This window comes from Telopea speciosissima, chromosome 6 (genome assembly GCF_018873765.1).
Source record: "Telopea speciosissima isolate NSW1024214 ecotype Mountain lineage chromosome 6, Tspe_v1, whole genome shotgun sequence".
Taxonomy (NCBI): Eukaryota; Viridiplantae; Streptophyta; class Magnoliopsida; order Proteales; family Proteaceae; genus Telopea; species Telopea speciosissima.
Genome location: NC_057921.1, coordinates 63,762,331 through 63,780,416, shown reverse-complemented (window position 1 = coordinate 63,780,416; position 18,086 = coordinate 63,762,331). Strand labels below are relative to the sequence as shown.

Here is an 18,086-nt window from a genome sequence, read left to right as displayed (position 1 = left end):
TTCTCAGAGGGGAACTGCGGAGGAAAGAAGGAGAATCACTGTTTTGTCTAGTTTTGTAAAACTAAACTTGTTCTGATCTATTTTTGTTTACTCAAACATAAGGTGGACAGTTTTGTAAATGAAAACCCAAAAATAACTAATCATGTCATTTTCCCAAAACTCTTCTTCCTCGTGTCTGTGTTCTGTGTTGGAGAAGGTGAAGAGCTCCTTCATCAAGGCCATTTGATCCCAGAAAAGCTTCTGAAATTCAAAAATTAGATGATGAATATGACTAGAATTTTTTTTTTTTCTTCCCTTGTTGGATAACAAATATGACTGGTATTAGAAGCATAACAGAGACACTCTAAGAATGAAAAATTATCAAGGCCTAGCAAACTAGCAAGCGAACAAAAGATTCAAACTCAAACAATGGAGTATCCACTAATGCATGATTGCAGATTCGCCATCGGTTAGAAGAATCCATACATCACGGCTTGTAAGCTCAGAGGTGCCAACAGTTTTCAATGTCATGAAAGACGTCCTCTTTGGGCAGGTATCCCACCCAGGAAAAGCTGGAGAAAATATCTTAGATAAAGTTGCAGAGCAGCCGGGCCAGATGGAGGATGAGCACTCGAAATCTAAGTGAAGTAAACAAATGGATTTAAAAAACTAGAATTTCAAATGAGTAAATACAGACCATATTTCTCCCTTCTCTATTGTTTTCCAGTATTCAAAGAAACTGGAGTACAGGGCATAATTCATGTCTTCATGTAGTTCAATTTTTCAATTGTGGTGTTGACGTATGAAGGCGGAGTTGGAGAGCATACCAAACACTTGGTGGACAGGTTTTCGAGATCAAATCGTCTTCAAAAGAAGGCTTTCTTCTTCTTGGAGAGCGAGAACTGGGATATAGACTCCAACCTCTGTATCCACGTTGAAAATAACGACATATAATGACATCAGTTGACATCAGTTTCAACGGTGACACGACAAACAACTTTTGTATGCTCCCTGATCTGAACAGTGCTTCTCGTCCAGGCTCGGTCGATGACAACTCCGATGGCCCTTAGGAGTATTACACTGGCTGATAATGTCGATGAGTATCCAAAATATATCACGCAATTGGACGATCTGCTTCTCAGTTTGACAGTTCTTTGATTTATTCTGCGGTTTCAAAGCTGTACAGCCTGTGTGTTTTCACAGAGCCTTGAAGGATATAATGCATCTCAAATGTTTGATAAAATTATGCAGAGGAACAGAGACATCAAAGTTACAGAATGCCCTATGCACATTGGTGTACCAAACACGTTTCTCATTCAATAACACATTTTGTCTATAACAGGTAATCAAACGGTTTATCATTGGTAATGCATGGTTTATTCTTACAAATGATTTATAAAAAATAGATAATAAATAAAAATATAAATCATACCAAAGAGAGCCTTAAAGTCCAGTCTCGAACCAATCCAAGTAATTGCTTTGGTGGTCCTCAAAACCTTGTGGACAACTATAACTCTGTAGGACGATAATTCTATCAAGGTCAGGTATGAAGTTTCAACCAACACATAAAAATCTCTTGAATTAAAGCACCACCAACAAGACTACATTACATCAATGGGTTAGTTCAGCATTTCTCGTTTTTATATTAGATTCAGAAGTTCGATCGGATTTCTAGAGTCAAAATTCAGGATGTCTGGTAAACTTAAACATCAAGAGGGACAACTAGCTTTAATTCAGCAGAAACACATAATAATAGGCTCTTCATTCAAGCAAAAAAAGAAACAATTTAGATCTTTATTTTTGAACCACAATAAAGCACTATTAATAACATTTACAAGAGCATGGCGATGAGGTTAATTTGAACATCCTATTCAGTCCAACTCAAACACATCATTAACGTTTACATAAAATAACACCATAGACGAGGTGGAATCTGCAAGTTAAAATTCCGCAGAATGACAGTAGGGCGGGATTGGAAATATAGAATGAACGAATAAAACAAACAGAGGAAACTCAAACGCTCACATGAAACAACTTCATTAAGCAAATCACTGACAGTACATACTACATACATACTATATTAAGATAATATTTTATTACACAACTAACACTCTCAAGGGGCTATCTTTGGCATTGCAGGCGCGTAAAGTAGTGTAGAGATTTGACCAATCAGATACACCCTTACAAACTAGATGTCCAGAAGTAACTTTTCATCAGCTATCACCTTATAACCTGATATTCAACATTGCTTTCTAATCTGATATCAGAGTTAGAATCATCTACTCTTAAGTTACTGAGCAAAGCATCACGACCAGTAAGAACAATCTGGAAGAAGCCCTCTACTTCCTTTGAAAGAATATCCAACCCCTGTGAAAGCCTCTCGGAACTCTTTCTCAAATCCGAAACAGAATTCAACATTGTTTCTTCTTCAACAGGCCCATTGCCATCACTGTCAATCATGGCAGACAACCTCCCAACACTTGCCTCAACAGCTTCAAGCTCCTTTAATAGTGTGGATCTTCCATTTGAAATTACATTCCTAATTACTCCATTCACATTAGCCTGCAAATCGTTGAAAGCCTCGGCATACAAAAATTTATCCGAAACATGCAAATCCACCAATGGACTAGGTGTGCCTGAGAAAGCTGCTGCAAAGATGCTACAGACAAAAATAGTCTGAACCTTCACCCCATACATAGCACGCATCAAAACCTTTCCCTTCGCAGATTTCTTAACTTTAGCCATGTGAAGAGATTCGTTGAGACCATGTAAGATGGTAGAACAGTTCTCCAGCTTTGGGTTTCTGAGACTAATCTGCTTCATCCAGTCACCTAGACAATAATGGGCACGCGAAAGCTGCTCTCTTGATGGTGAGGTTCTAGAAGTGTCCAAAACATGTAGTACACATTGAAGCAAAAGATGAGCTTGGTTAATCCGGGAGAACTCAGAGCTGAAGGCAAGACAGATGTCAAGTAACTTCACACTATTATCCAAGTAGACATCCAACCATTTCTCATCCCAATCAGCGACAGGGAACTGAAGGTCAGTAATGAGAACTTTAATGTCAGCATGTGTTTCGGAAAGCAACTCCATTGCCAATCTCATCCACGACAAGGTAAGGACATCTCCCTCATCTTTCAGCTTGAGCTTCTTCAGCCTTTCGGCCAATCTTTCCTCGAAAGAATTTAACAGTCCCACAAGCTTTTGAGACAGCCATGACCCCCTGGGAAAGATCATTCGGAAAGGGTTTCCGAAAGGAAAGGCCGACGGATGCCCATCATGTGGCCGACTCATTATTATTATACAGAACTGTCAAGAAAACACATACAGAGAAAACTGCCACTCAGCACAGAATAGAAACAGAGATGGCATGGGTAGAAAAATATAAAGCATCAACGCTGAGAAAACATAATTCAGAAAACACTGATTTACAGGCTCTATCATAGGGAAACATCATACCGAAACCCTAAATTTTGAAGCTGACCTTAGAAATGCCAAAATGAACAGTAATCCAAATAAACCATGCAAAATTGAATGCAATCAGATCCATTTCTAGGGGCATCTGGATCAATCTGAAATTATCAAACAGATGTTGCTTCCAAATAAAAAAACCCTAAATATACAAATAATCACATCAATTGAGACTGGGCTTGAAATCAAAACTACTTAAACAGAGAAGGTAAGATTGAAAGGTTGAGTTTTCTTTTTTCTTTTTTTTTTTCCCCATCTAAATTGACCTCGGTTAGTAGTGCCGCAGCGCCGAGAAGGAGGGGGGAAGCGCAGATCGCTCATACAAGAGTAAAAAGGCAATCACATTTATTATGTGTATGATTTAATTCACAATTCTCCTTCAGTCAATCTATAATCACATATATTGTGTGTATGATTTAATTGACAATTTCTCTTACTGAAACTCTTCAATTTAATCCTTTAGTCAATCTACATCTATCAAAACATGCAGATGCAAGTAAAAGGGTAAGAAGTGAACCGAAGCAAACAGATTCCCAAAATAATTTCACATCAAACCCCACAAAAGCATCTAAGCACCTGTTTTTCCTCCCAAAGTTCTTGCTAGACTCCTCATCTATACCTCAAATAACAAGATGGATCAAGCAGAGACCAAATCAGAAATCAAAAGATCGTGAGCGAGAAACAGATCAATCAAAACCCTAACCCTAAATTTACTAAAAAGACTGATTAAATCAAAATAAAACAAAAGAAATTTCTAACCACCTGTTTTTCCTCCCAGAGTTCTTGCCTAGACTCCTCATCTATACCTCAAATAACAAGATGGATCAAGCAGAGACCAAATCAGAAATCAAAAGATCGTGAGCGAGAAAACAGATCAATCAAAACCCTAACCCTAAATTTACTAAAAAGACTGATTAAATCAAAATAAAACAAAAGTAATTTCTAACCACCTGTTTTTCCTCCCAAAGATCTTGCCTAGACTCCTCATCTATACCTCAAATAACAAGATGGATCAAGCAGAGACCAAATCAGAAATCAAAAGATCGTGAGCAAGAAACAGATCAATCAAAACCCTAACCCTAAATTTACTAAAAAAAACCGATTGAATCAAAATAAAACAAAAGAAATTTCTTAATAGATCTTCGTCAAACATGGTACAAGAGAGAAAGTTGAATCATTCGTACCTGAAAGGCTGAAACGGAACTAAGAAGAACGAATCTCTAAGAAAGAAAGTTGCAAACGCTATAACACTACTTTGCGATAGAATAGAACGAACCTTCGGGATTTTTATGCTCATCTGATTCCGAGTAGAAGAAGCATTATATAGTAGGGAGGTCTTTAGTCAACGGTCATACATTGATCGGAGGGCCAAGGGTTTGCTAAGTTTACCAAATTTCTAGTGAATCTCATCAACAAGTGTTGCTAGGACATTAACGGTTTAGATCTGATAGTTGCTTAGATCTCTTTGAACTGTAGGTTCATGAGATATTTGCCCAAACATGGCTGCACGTTTCCAGTGTTTTCCCGAAAATTCTCACACACTCAAACTTGTGCGGCTACTTTCGGTTCATGCGAGGATGAATCGTTATACAGCACGATACTGTACTACATAAGATGGCTGTCAAGGGCATGTGTATCATGTAACATCTGTTGTGTTACATGGTTTTTGCAGTATCGCACGATGCAATACAGCACCGTACTATAACAACATAGGATAAGAATTCATGTGAAGATTAGCCCCTAATTGGTGTTTTCTATAAACGTTGCAGAAATCGACGATCTAATGTTTGGAGCAATCCTATTTCTATTTTTATTTATTTATTTATATTTATATTTATTATTATTATTATTATTGGGCTTTAAAATATCCAGAGTCAAAGATAAGATGCATCATACGATCCAACGGCTGACAGATTGGCTGACCAATGGATGCATCCTGTTTGGAACTTTAATTTGTCTCCTTAGAGGCTTAGATATATTCTAGATGGGCTATAAATAGGAAGGGCAAGTCTATCTTTTGCTGGGTCAAGAATCAAGCCAAGGCCCACAGATTCACAGAATGAGCTGAAAACTTGAGCTCAACGCACGGGTTTACATTACCAGTCTAAATGTTCAACATGAACAGAACCCTGGTCCATTGAAGGCTTTTTTATTTGCATTTTAATTAGGAGCATAAATTTTGGGAGAGAATGATAGACACAATGCTCTGTTATATTGGTATCATACACGTCTAGAGAAGGAGAAGAGTATCAAAGGGGTGTTTATTAATATAAAGTTTTTTTTTTATATAGTCATATATAGGTTATTCACGTTATTAACTAAGGAGAGAGGGAGAGTCTATGAAGGGATGTATACATCACGATCACATGCACGCCTTTTCCCTAAAATTTAGTGTAAGTTCGTATAATTAAGGGTGCAAGTTTTGTTGAGATCGAATGTGTAACCACAAAGAAGAAACCAAGCAAACAATCACACGCAACACGAGAAAATTAATGTGGTTCGACACAAATGCCTACATCCACCTGAAAAAGACTGTTGTTGATGTCGATTCTACAAACTCCATTATTCTTTTTGCTTGTTAGCCACACGCAAACCAGTATGCCCCACCATTCCCACTCGAGGTACCTGCACAACTCACTATCATACAATGTAATGTGACTCCACCTCTCCTAATGCTACAGCTTGATCGGAGATATCACTTACACTCACAAAATCAAAAGAAAATGAGACCTGCTTCTTTTCAGATCTACATGTGTTCAAAACCTGAACTGTCTACAGTCTTCATTGTCCACAAACACCTTTTGCCTACGTTTTAATGATAGCTCCATATGTTTCAACCCTTCCTGTAAGTTTGTACATATTCCCAATCATTCGTCTATGCATCACAATCATGACCTCCTTAAGATACCTTGAGAACTCCACCTTCATATGCTCATCTCTAGAAACCAATGTTCCCAATGAAAGTATATTTTTCCTTAGATCCAATGTATAACTACCCCAAATCAAAACTCGTACTATCTCAACAAACATGTGAATCCATATAGACCCATCCCTACAATCTTGTTTTTAGTATTGTTTGTCATTTTAATTGTACCACTATCACATGCACGATATGTAGCAAATTGGTCTTTGACTGAACACATATGAAATAAGCAACCATAATTTAAAATTCAATATGAATTTTCTATACCTCATGATAAAGTAGTGAGAGAGATATCTCCATCACTCCAGGACTCTTCTATGATAACAGCATTGAATAATTTATCTTCATTCTCCTTTTGTCATTTTTATCCTCCTATGGCCTCACACAATCCCTCTTTAAATGACCTTCCTCATTGTAATAATAATAATAAGAAGTTGTCTTACGATTTTTTGACTTTTGAATTACGTTGATTCTTGTCAAATTCTTCTTGTCTTGACTAAAGCATTACCCTCATTTGAAGCCCTACCACCATATTTTTTTTTTTTTTAGATCTTCTCATTGTGTTTCAATCATCAGTGAAGCAGTAATAACCTCGTGATCAAATGGACAAGTTAATGAAACTAACATGAGAAGTGTCTTGTCATCTTCTTTGAGTCGACAATTCTATTAGCATCCTATGGGCCTCATAATGGTTAAGACTAATTGGATAGGATTTTAGCTGACCTTAACCAAAATTGCGTCCCACTTAAGCTTTACCTCTATCTAATTAGGACAATGGCTGTGTGAAGGGAGGAAATTTTTTTCAAAATGAAAAAAGAAAAGAGAAGAAGATTTAACGTTACTTGAAATAAGGGAAGTTGCACAAAGGAATTAAGACTAGAACTAGTGGTGTAGGTAAGACCTATATAACTAACTAGCTGGAGTGGTGAGTGTTTGATGATGAATCATGAATCCCAATTAAGCTGACTTTTAGGAATATTCATAACTAAACATTAATTGAACTAGTTGGAAGGATTTTTCCTAATTATATGGAGTTAATTACCGTAAATTAGGACCAAAATAGAAAGTACGTGTGAGTTATTGAAGGAGGGTAGGGTGTGTATGGGCTGGCATACGTAGCTTGTAAGTATATACGCTTGTTTGTTAAGGTAGCTAGGTTTGGTTGGAGATCTTATATATATAGAGAGAGAGATCCCAAATTGATGAGACAATTAGTTAACAAGTTTGTTTTCTGTCACACGAGAAATTAAAGAAAGAAGAAACCAATCTCTCTCTGTCTCTGCAACACCTTAAGCTCTGATTGGGGATGAAATTAGCTGCCGTGATGGTGGAAGGTTTCATGTCCTCTCTGTAACATGAGATCCATTAAACTTCCCATGCATGACTGCAGCTATTTCTTCCCAATCACAGCTTTAGGTGAGAAATTGCATGGATGATGAGATAAAAAGAAACCAGAAGGCGACGCCTTCATCATCGATCAAGAATACCAATGGATTGAATAGAGGTTTTGGATATTGACGCGCACTATTCTTCATAGGAGAGACCTTTAGTCTAGCACAACATCATGGCAATGGCTTTAAGAGCGTCGGATCAGCATCACATGGTGGGTATGGACCGTATGGGGGTGGATATATTGATAGATCAGATCATCCTTTGAGAGCACTACTACATATGGATATGGGGATGGGTCATGTGATGGGTCATCTTTTATCGACAGTTTCTTCGGGTATCTATCTCAGCCATGTGTGCCGATTCCACCTTCTTACACTCTCGGTGAGCCCTTCCCTAGATTAGGATATCTTAGACAAATTGATGATGGGACTTATCAGTGGGCAATAATAGACTATGAGACCAATTGATCTCATAACATGTCATGGGATACGTATGTTGTGCATCTGGAGGAATGACTTCGCAATCTTTAGTGGTATGCTGCTCGTGGATTAGACCCACCAAGAAACTCCGCATGGAATTGAAGAAGGTCAGTTGAATGTTTTATTTGGGTAATATGTACTATTCAGGGTTCAAATACTTTAAAATTATATGAACTAAGTATTTATAATACCACTTTAGTACATTAGTAAACTTGGGTCAATAACCACAAGTACCATTTTGAGTGATGTTTTGGTGAAATTGAAGCTTGGATTGTGTTTAAAATATCAAAATTAGGTTACCTGCAAAAAATCATACCTAAAAAGGCTGTTTTGGGGGGTCGAAACCATAGTTTCCCCATCAATGGGAAAAAATCCCTGATTTCGACCAAAACTCGGTTTTGGCTAGGTCGAAACCCGAGTTTTTTTTCTTCCTTAATTGTAACACCCATTCAGATCAATATTAGTCGAGACCGATACCAATACAAAAAACCATTGTGCCGAAGTAGAATAAAAATAAAAAATAGGGAAAAAGAATTATGTCTAGGAGTGTGGCCTACGCCATCACTCCCATGAGTCTATCTCTCTCCTCCCCATATGGAAAGACATCTTTGCCCCCTTTTTTTGAGGAGGAGAGACGTAGACACATACATGTAAGGGTGTCAACTCATACCGCATACTGTATAGTATATATCGACACCAAAAAACTGTACTAGTTATACCTTACCATATCATACCGAATAAATTCGATATGGTGTCAGTATGAGATACCTATACCGAGTCGGTATTACTGTTCGATACGATATTGGGGTATAGACAAAACGGTAAAAATGAATCATAGTGAATTGTACTCAATAGATACAGTACAGTATTGATATGAAATACCTGTATCGATCGTTATTCGATACGGATCCATATATCCATGTTCCTTTCGAAAACTTCAAAAAATGTCTTCCTCAATCTTACCTATCCTTAAGGGTTATCAAATATCCCTGGCAAAGAATAGAGAATGTTCAGGGTTTCATGTGCTCGAGCCAAGCGAGGGGGAAAATTCTACAAATTGATATTGATGGAATTGTAACAGCAGCTAGCTGATTTTGAGGAATCAGAACTAGAGAGAGATTAATTGAAATAGCTGGAAGGATTGATTTTCCCTTTTTTTTACGGGAAAATTTTATCTAGTTACCGTGAATTACTGTCTGAAGGCTAAATTTTCCAATTGGAGGTGGGTGGGTAATGGGTACGGGCTGGTAATGCATGCGTGGCTGGTAATTAAGGTAGGTTTGACCGTTTGACTGGATCTTATTTATATATCGAATTAATTAGAGCGTTTAGCAAGTTTGTTTTATGTCTTCTAATTCTTTGTTCTTGACAGATTTAAAGCACAAGAAGAGAAGGAAGACGAAACCAATCATTCTGTCTCTACAACACCTGAATCTCTGATTGGAATGAATAGGGATGCAGTAATGGAAGAAGGTTGATCATGCCCTTGGGGATCTCTCTGTACGTAACAAGAGAGAGATCCATGAACGTATCTTCCCCCATTCATCACTACATCCTCTTCATCCCAATCATAGCTTTAGGTGAGAAATTAAGAAACCAGATACGCCATCATCGAGACTAGCAAGGTATCTCTATCTATCTCATCAGAAAGAAAGAAATCAGAATATTCACTTATTCTTAGTTATTAATTTATTTCTGCATTTCATTTGGTCCACATCGATCTTACTGTGGTATTTGAATCATGCCTTTCAAGATAATTTAGGTCAGATTTTCGGTATTATTTCTATTTCAATTTTAGATTGATTTCATGAAATAGTCAACAAATAGATTTTTTTATCAAGATAATTGAACTTGTTTTGATTCCATCAATCTAAAACATATATTTCAAATTGAAGTTGTTGTGATTCTATTGATTGGAATTGAAGAGTTTAGTTGTCTTTGTATTAATCACTTCCTCGGCGGTCGGGTAGAGAAAAACCCAGCCCAGGCACCATGAGCACTTCTTAAGCATCAACAGACCATCAGGCGACAAGGCCCATGTGCTTGGTCTGTTATGTTGTGATGAGGTGGTTCGATAAGGAGTAGAGAGACCCGACCCGACCCGACCCCACCCGAGTGCATGCATTGAATCTACATTATTCTATTTCCGAGAGCTCATCTTGCATCTACGTTGTAAGCAATTTAGATCCTCTATTGCCGAGCTGTTCGGTCTGAATGGGATTAAGACGGTCATTTACTATCTTACCGAGTCTTGGCAGTAGGGTCCTACCGGGCACAACTCGACAATAGAAGATCTGAGTAAATAATTTGGATCCACTACTGCCGAGCTGTCCGACAAGACCCTACTGTCAAGACATAACAAGATGAGAAAATAGAAAATCTGACTCCCCCTGTAAGTAGTAATACTGTTGTTATCTACATGTACCGGGCAGGAACCGCATGGGATATAGATCCCGTGCATGCTGGATTTTTATGAAATATAACCGATTTGACATTGAAGCACTTTTGTTGGACGCCTAGAGATAGGAAATTAGGAATTGAAAAGAATTATTTTTCAGCTTATTTTTAGGAATCATAACTAGAGATTAATCGAGAGCTTAGCTGGAAGGATTGATTTTTCCTTTTTTACCGGAAAATTTTATATAGTGGACCAGAACAGGAAGTAAGTGTGAGTTATTAAAGAATAAAATTTTCAATTAATGAAGGTTGGTGGGGTGTGTATGAGCTGGCAATGCATGAATTACAGAAATCAGGAGGAGGAGGAGGAGGTGGGGTGTGTATGAGCTGGCAATGCATGCGTGGCTGGTAAGGTAGGTTTGCCTAGCTGGATCTTATTTATATATATTTATATATAAATATAGAACCCAATAAACTTTCTTTCTTCCTTTCTTTCTTTTCTCGGCTAAATTAAAGCTCATGAGAAAGGAAGAAGAAACCAATCTCTCTGTCTCTGTCTGCAGCACCTGAATCTCTGATTGGAAGGAAAATGGTTGTCGTAATGAGGGAAGGTTCATATATAATGTCCTTCATCTCTCTCTCTCTTTACCTTCCCCATGCATGACTGCAACCTCTTCCTTCCAATCACAGCTTCAGGTGAGAAATCGAATTATAGTTTGAAGAATAGAAACCAGATACGCCATCATCATCATGGCAAGGTACAAAATTACTTTAGAAATACAATTAATTGGAATTGATCAACTAATTAAGCTACAAGTTAATTAATTAAGGTAATATTGCATTCTACAGTTAATATTCACTCATTCTTAGTAATTAATTTTTGCATATCGTCTGGCTCACATTCATCTTGTTGTGATGTGAATCAGGTCATTCAAGGTAATTTAGTCAAGATTTGGTATAATTTCTATTTCAATTTTAGATTGATTTCATAAAATAGTCAACAAATTAAATAGAATTTTGGTCAAAGAAATTCAAGTGGTTTTGGTTGGTTGCCATTAACCTGAAATATTTTAAGAATAAGAAATTAGCTTGTTGCCAAAAGCCTGAATGCCTAATCAAAAGCAAGGCAAGGTCGGGAAGTTAGAGATGAGACAGTGGGGGAGCCTTCAGCTTTAGGGAGATATTTTCTTCCTAATTTCTTTCTTGCCATGGATTTAGACTAAATAACATTTTTAACCTAATGAAACTGAACCTCATGAATCGAAATTTTACGAAAATATTTTGATTTCAACAGAAATCAAAATGGGATCAAAAGCCAAAATTACAAACCTTGATTCAGAAATACAAACCCACTTCCACAGCGGCCCAAAAAAAATAAAATAAAAAAGCCCATAAACTAACTAATGAGATGGTCGCTTTTTCAAAACAGATTTCGTAGGGAAGAGTGAGAAGAAACACACGGTTAGGGTTTTTTTTGTTTTTTTTATCGAAAAGCAAAGAGGGTTAGGGTTGGAAGGCCTTTTTGGTTTCAAAGAATTGAATTAATCATTCACTGCCTTTAGGCTACATTTTTTTTTTGATGAAAGTGTAATCACACAAACCACACATCAATCCCAAAAGGTTAATCGACTTTTAGGACCGTGGAATTGCGGATATACACAACACACACCACACTCACACACCCGATGTGGGACTAAACCCACACATCCTTTCTTTTTTTCTTTTTTTTTTTATGAAAATGTAATCACACAAAGTCACAAACCACACACCATTCCCAAAAGGTTAACCGACTTTTAGGACTGTCGAATGACATGTATATACAACATACACCACATTCACACACCCGATGTGGGACTAAACCCACACACCCCTTCTTTTTTTTTTTTTTTTTATGAAAGTGTAATCACACAAACCAGTCTTTAGGCTACATTTGATCGTACTCCCATCCGTTCTACGGGAGTCGATGTGAGACAGAATTAATATTTCTTAATTCTACTCCGATAGAATGAGAAATGAGGTTTGATAAACCTACTTTGAAATCAATTTCAGAATAGAAATAAAATCAAGATTATCGGTTGGAAGGCCCTTTTACGTAATCAATTAGAACACTGATACTCAAGGGAATCTATAATAAGTTGTCATACTGCAAACATCCAAACTCCAAGCCAATACAAAGAAGAACATTGGCATCCCATCCAATCAAATTGGATATGTAAGGGTATTGATGTAATATCCCTTCATATGTTCTAAACTTCTTATATAATTCTACTTGTATTAAAGCTCAGGCTGTGAGGGGTAATCTAGTAATTAGTCTATCTGACCTAAATCCTAGTTTCCCTATAAATACTAGCTGGAGGCAACAACCTGGGTATTTCAAACTTGATACACAAGGTGTAATACTTTAAGCAACCAGTGCTTAAATCCTAAACCCTAACAGGACATGTTTTTTTTTTGGTAAAATAATAGGACATGTTGAGATTAGAGGAAATGAGTACTACTAGTCAAGATGTAATTGATAGCAAACCTTAAGCGGCTACTCCCATCAAGCAATCGATGGAGGAGATTAAAAATTTTGGTTTGCTTTAAATAAAGGATTTTCTAATTGACACCTCCCAAAGTGTCAAATAATTTGTAATTTTATTTTTTTTAAAATTTTTTTAATATAAAATATAATTTTTTCCAACAAGGATAAATATTATCATTTCATATGTATACTAGAAAAATGTGATTTGTCATTTTCAAATTATTTTTGAAAATACTTTTATATCCTTACATAAAAAACTTTTAAGAATAAATCAAGGGGTAATTAATGGGAGAGGTCAAGATCTAAATACACCTATAAAGGGACTCTCCCTTTTATTTTATTAAATTAAATTATAATACTACAAACCAATAAAATTTGTTATTAATATTAGGGATGTAAAAGGATCGGATTCAGTTTGGATAGTGTTATATTTGCATTCACATCCGATTAGTTTTCAGACAGATTCGGATATTGCTAAATGGATACGGACACGGATACAGATCAATTATTTTATCCGTTTACATGTAAATATACCTTTTCGGATAGTTATAGCCTATCCATATCCGCATCCGTTTAGCTTTCTGACGGATTCGGATAGTGCTAAACGGATACGGACTCGAATATGAAACCGGATTTCGGCTATTCATTTACACCCCCAATTAATACGATATAATATATTTTTTTTTTGGGTGAATTACGATATAATATTTTATTGAAGGTGAAGTGATTCTTTCACCCAAAAAATAAAATATGTGAAGAAATTCATGCGTAAAAGATCACACGGAAACAAGATAACAAATTACTCTAATACTATGTTAGATTCCAACCCGAAAGACTATCTATTGGGTGGAGGGAGTCATACAAAGACACCAGAATGTGGGATACTGACACCCCCTCCCCCACTCTGAGTTTTTGAACATTTCTCTTTTGAGGAATGCTGGCAGTTCACCATTCACCAATGAGGGGCATATTTATAGACAAAAAGGTAGTTCAACGGTTACATAAAAAACCAGCTCAATTTGTCATTTGGGGTGCCTTTTGTCCTTTAATTCGAAATGGAGGTGGAACTTCACTGCTTGTGAAGGAGAGATAGGCCAATTCAAGACCCACAAAACCCAGCTCCAGCCAGCCTAGCACTTGGCTGGCAACAACCCAGATTGGTGGTCCATGCAACACTCCCAACCAACCAGGACAAACCCATTTATCCAAATGAGCTTATTCTGAATTATATCTTAGAAGTTCGCTTCAATTCTGTATACATATTGGCAGAGATCGAGTTCCACTTCCCATAAGCATCAGAATGGGTTTTTAACAGAGACAGTGAGGAAGTCTGAACCTTTCATGAAATCGGATATCATGTATCTAGACCAAGATAAGTCCTCTGAAAACACTGAAAACAGAACATAAAAGAAATGATTTACAGACCCAGTGTGGAATGCACAGTCACTTCCAATTTTCCATTTTCAATGTGTTAAAATGGTTTGTTCAAAGGATTTTAATTCAATTCTCCCTATGATATTAATGCATCTTAATACAAGGTAGGGACCAACTACTATCTATGAACATTTAACAAATGAAAATAACAATTTTTCGAATCAAAAGTAGAGCAAAAAAAATTAAATGAACTATGGGGCACAATGAATTTTATAACTGGGACAAACTTTAATTGTCAATACACATAATTTACCCTATCATCTCCTTCTAGTTTGCTGGTGCGAGTTGCTGCTGCTATCACCTTCACTTGTATCGGAGTTTCCCACTCTAGCAACAACCGTGTTTGCTGGTTGTTTATCACCCACTCTAGCAACAACCTGGTTTGCTGGTTGTTTATCACCCAATATAGCAACAGCCTGGTTTGCTGGCTGTTTATCACCCAATTGGGGAACCTGATTTGCTGGTTTATATTCCTGATTAGTTTGCATACCGTCTCTCCCAATTCGGCGTTCCTGCAGAAAAGGGAAGGATATATATAGACAAGCTGGAAGTGAAAACAAGCAGTGCAAGCTCTCTTGTGATTTTACTTTACTGAATCTGCTTTTATAAATTTTGAAGAATTTGAGTGTAATTATTTGAAGAAAACTTTGAGGCTTACATTATGGAATAACAAATCATCTGCCTCAAGCATGTGGATCACATGCCCCATTTTAGGCCTTTTTTGTGCATCAGGGTCAACACATCGCAGAGCAACCAAAAGAACCCGTTTGAGTGCCTTTGAAGAAGGCATTTGAGGCAATTTAGGATCCACTACTTCCTCTGATCTCCAATTTCCAACCATTGTCTTTAACCAGTCCACCAAATTCACCTGCAAATTGATGAAGTACATTTTAGTTATCCAAAACTGATGACAATCCAACACAAGTGAGGTTAGAAGAGGAAACAAAAGAGTATTTCAAAATAAGCAACCTCTCCAGGGGGTCGACTATATTCAACAGGATTCCTCCCAGAAATTATCTCCATGATCAGTATTCCAAAGCTATATACATCACTCCTCTCATTCAACATACCAGTGCAAGCGTATTCAGGTGCTACGTATCTATAAAAGACATGACTTTGTTAGTCAGAAGCACGTTTTGATTACCCCAGAACATGCATATACCAAAAAGATATAAATGTTTTAAAAAATCAACTTATCCCAGATTTAAACAATGAAGCTGACTAACCCAAATGTTCCCATGACACGAGTTGTAACATAACTCCTCTCGGAACATAACAGTTTAGCAAGCCCAAAATCAGAAACTTTGGAATTCCACTGTCTGTCGATTAAAATATTACTAGATTTTACATCACGATGAACAACTTTTGGCTCAAGACCCTCATGAAGATAGGCCAAACTGCAAAGACATATTCCAATCAAATTCGACATACATGAGGGGAGGGGAGGAAGAAAAGATCATATGAACACAAGTTAGAGGAACATTGTAGTACCCTTTCGCTGTTCCAAGGATAATATTCATTCGGATATCCCATGTTAGAGGGCTGACCGGCCCTACATCCCCATGAAGCCATTGATCCAGATTACCATTGTCTACGTACTCGTAAACAAGCATCCTAATTTTAAAAAAAATCACATAAAGGAGAGTAAACAATCATAAATATCTCAAGGTTCAAAGCAGACCATACAACTCAGTTTCCACAGAATTTCAATCCCCAGAACCTAATATCAGAAGAAACCTACCATATAGGACTTGAGCTTAAAGACAGTTGCACTTGAAATATATTTCAAAAATTCATACCTATGAGCTCCCTCCACACAGTATCCAAGCAACCTGACCAGATTTTTATGTCTAACACGGCCAATTGCCTCCACTTCTACTTTAAACTCCTTCTCAGCTTGACCCCTGATAAGTCATTACTCATCAATTAACTTGAAATATCATTGAGAAATATCTTTAAGATCCACAAGAAATTTTCCCATATCTAGGATGGAAACTATAGTTCTGCACTGAATCTATTTGTCTAATAGTTATTTGGTATACCAACACAAGTGAAACAGCACAAAAAAAAATTGTATTCCTTAAAGTGATGTAAACATATTATAAAAATACTAAATGATACATGCTAGACTGTCCACACCATTAACACAGCAAGTTTCAAAAATCAGTATGAAAGCAAGAATTAAACAGATTCAGAAGTCCAAGATCAGTTTTTTGGAATAATTAAAGCAGCATGAGAGCAACTCAATGTCTCATTTTGAAATAAGAAGAAGAAATCAGCAGTTTTGTTTCTGAATTCAGTTAGAAAGTTTCTGTGGAGCTTCCACTCTAGAAGAAAAACATGTTGGTAGCACTCCATAAAACCCAATTGAAATAGAAATAAAAGTTACCTTCCTAAGAAAACACTTTTTCTCTCTGTAAATACTTATAGAACCAAACATTAAGCCAAGGCTACAATCACTAAGACAAAATATGATATCTATCTATCAATCAAGAATTTGTTCTCCACGCAAGCAAGAAATTGAAGGAATTGTCAATAATCAATTCTGCATTCATGAAATTAAATGCGGCAGACGATTTGGGCAATTAGGTACCTGTTATTCAACAAATTCTTGACAGCAACCTGTGTTTTGTCAGGGAAAATGCCGAGATAAACGATCCCATAACCACCTTCCCCAATCACATTATCGTCCGAAAATCCATTGGTCGCCGCTTCAAGCTCCCGGAGAGTATACCAGTGGCCCCACCCCAGATGCGAAACCTCAGGAGGGCCGACGGCCATGGATGTGGAATCCGTCGCATTGGTCGATCGGCTCTCACCACTTGCGTGGGAAGAGGGCCTGTCGGAGAACACTACCCGATGCTCAGGCTTCCCAATGTCGATCTGGATCTCAGGAATGGCAGGAGGGAACGCAGGGCGCTGATCTGGAGCAACATGATGGACGATCTCTTGGATCTCTTTAGAGACCACGGGAGTCAGCTCACTGGGGCCAAGCTTCTTCGCCGGACGTGAGCGGTGGTATTTGGGAGATTTACGGCGACGAGAAGTAATGCAGAGGGAGAGGAGGAAGAGTATGAGAACGATGAAGGCCCCGACGCAGATTCCGATCACGACCCATAAGCGAAGACCGAAGATTGAAGTCGGCTTCGAGAGCTCACTGTTCAGGAACGCTGTATCGAAGACCGACATGGCCAAGAGAGAGAGAGAGAGAGAGAAGACGTCAATACTCAGGTTTCCCTAGGTCAGCCCAGACCGGGATATTCTGCTTGGAAATGGCATTCTAGCGCCGGAAAAGCAGGGTTTTCTGGCGAAACAGAGGTGGTTTGGGGTGAAAAAGAAATTGGAGTTGCAGAGGAAGGTCAGAGTGAAAGACAAAAAGATGGAGCCAGAGTCTGACTCAAGTGTGTGTGAGAGGGAGTGTGAGTGTGTGACTTCACTTAGTGGAGTTGAATTGAAGAATTACGTATTGTACTGTACATCGCCTTAA

The 18,086-nt window shown here is 37.6% G+C and overlaps 2 protein-coding genes across 4 annotated transcripts; both read right to left on the bottom strand.

The window, feature by feature from the left end:
- Positions 1-1,992: 1,992 nt before the first annotated feature.
- Positions 1,993-4,729, bottom strand: LOC122664785 (UPF0496 protein 4-like). 3 transcript variants are annotated; one of them, XM_043860762.1, is made up of 2 exons: positions 4,635-4,729; positions 1,993-3,288 (listed from the first exon to the last, which is right to left on the bottom strand). In XM_043860762.1, the coding sequence occupies exon 2, from the start codon at positions 3,271-3,273 to the stop codon at positions 2,200-2,202; it is 1,074 nt and encodes a 357-aa protein (XP_043716697.1). In that variant the 5' UTR covers positions 3,274-3,288; positions 4,635-4,729; the 3' UTR covers positions 1,993-2,199. The 3 variants fall into 3 exon arrangements, with proteins under 3 accessions (XP_043716697.1, XP_043716695.1, XP_043716696.1); XM_043860760.1 differs by having other exon boundaries at positions 1,993-3,291; positions 4,646-4,705; XM_043860761.1 differs by having other exon boundaries at positions 4,643-4,701.
- A 9,731-nt stretch (positions 4,730-14,460) lies between these two features.
- Positions 14,461-17,815, bottom strand: LOC122666044 (probable serine/threonine-protein kinase At1g01540). Its single transcript, XM_043862157.1, has 8 exons — positions 17,193-17,815; positions 16,399-16,503; positions 16,091-16,213; positions 15,826-15,996; positions 15,569-15,698; positions 15,258-15,467; positions 14,901-15,111; positions 14,461-14,555 (listed from the first exon to the last, which is right to left on the bottom strand). The coding sequence occupies exons 1-8, from the start codon at positions 17,786-17,788 to the stop codon at positions 14,461-14,463; spliced, it is 1,641 nt and encodes a 546-aa protein (XP_043718092.1). The 5' UTR covers positions 17,789-17,815.
- Between the last annotated feature and the right edge of the window lie 271 nt (positions 17,816-18,086).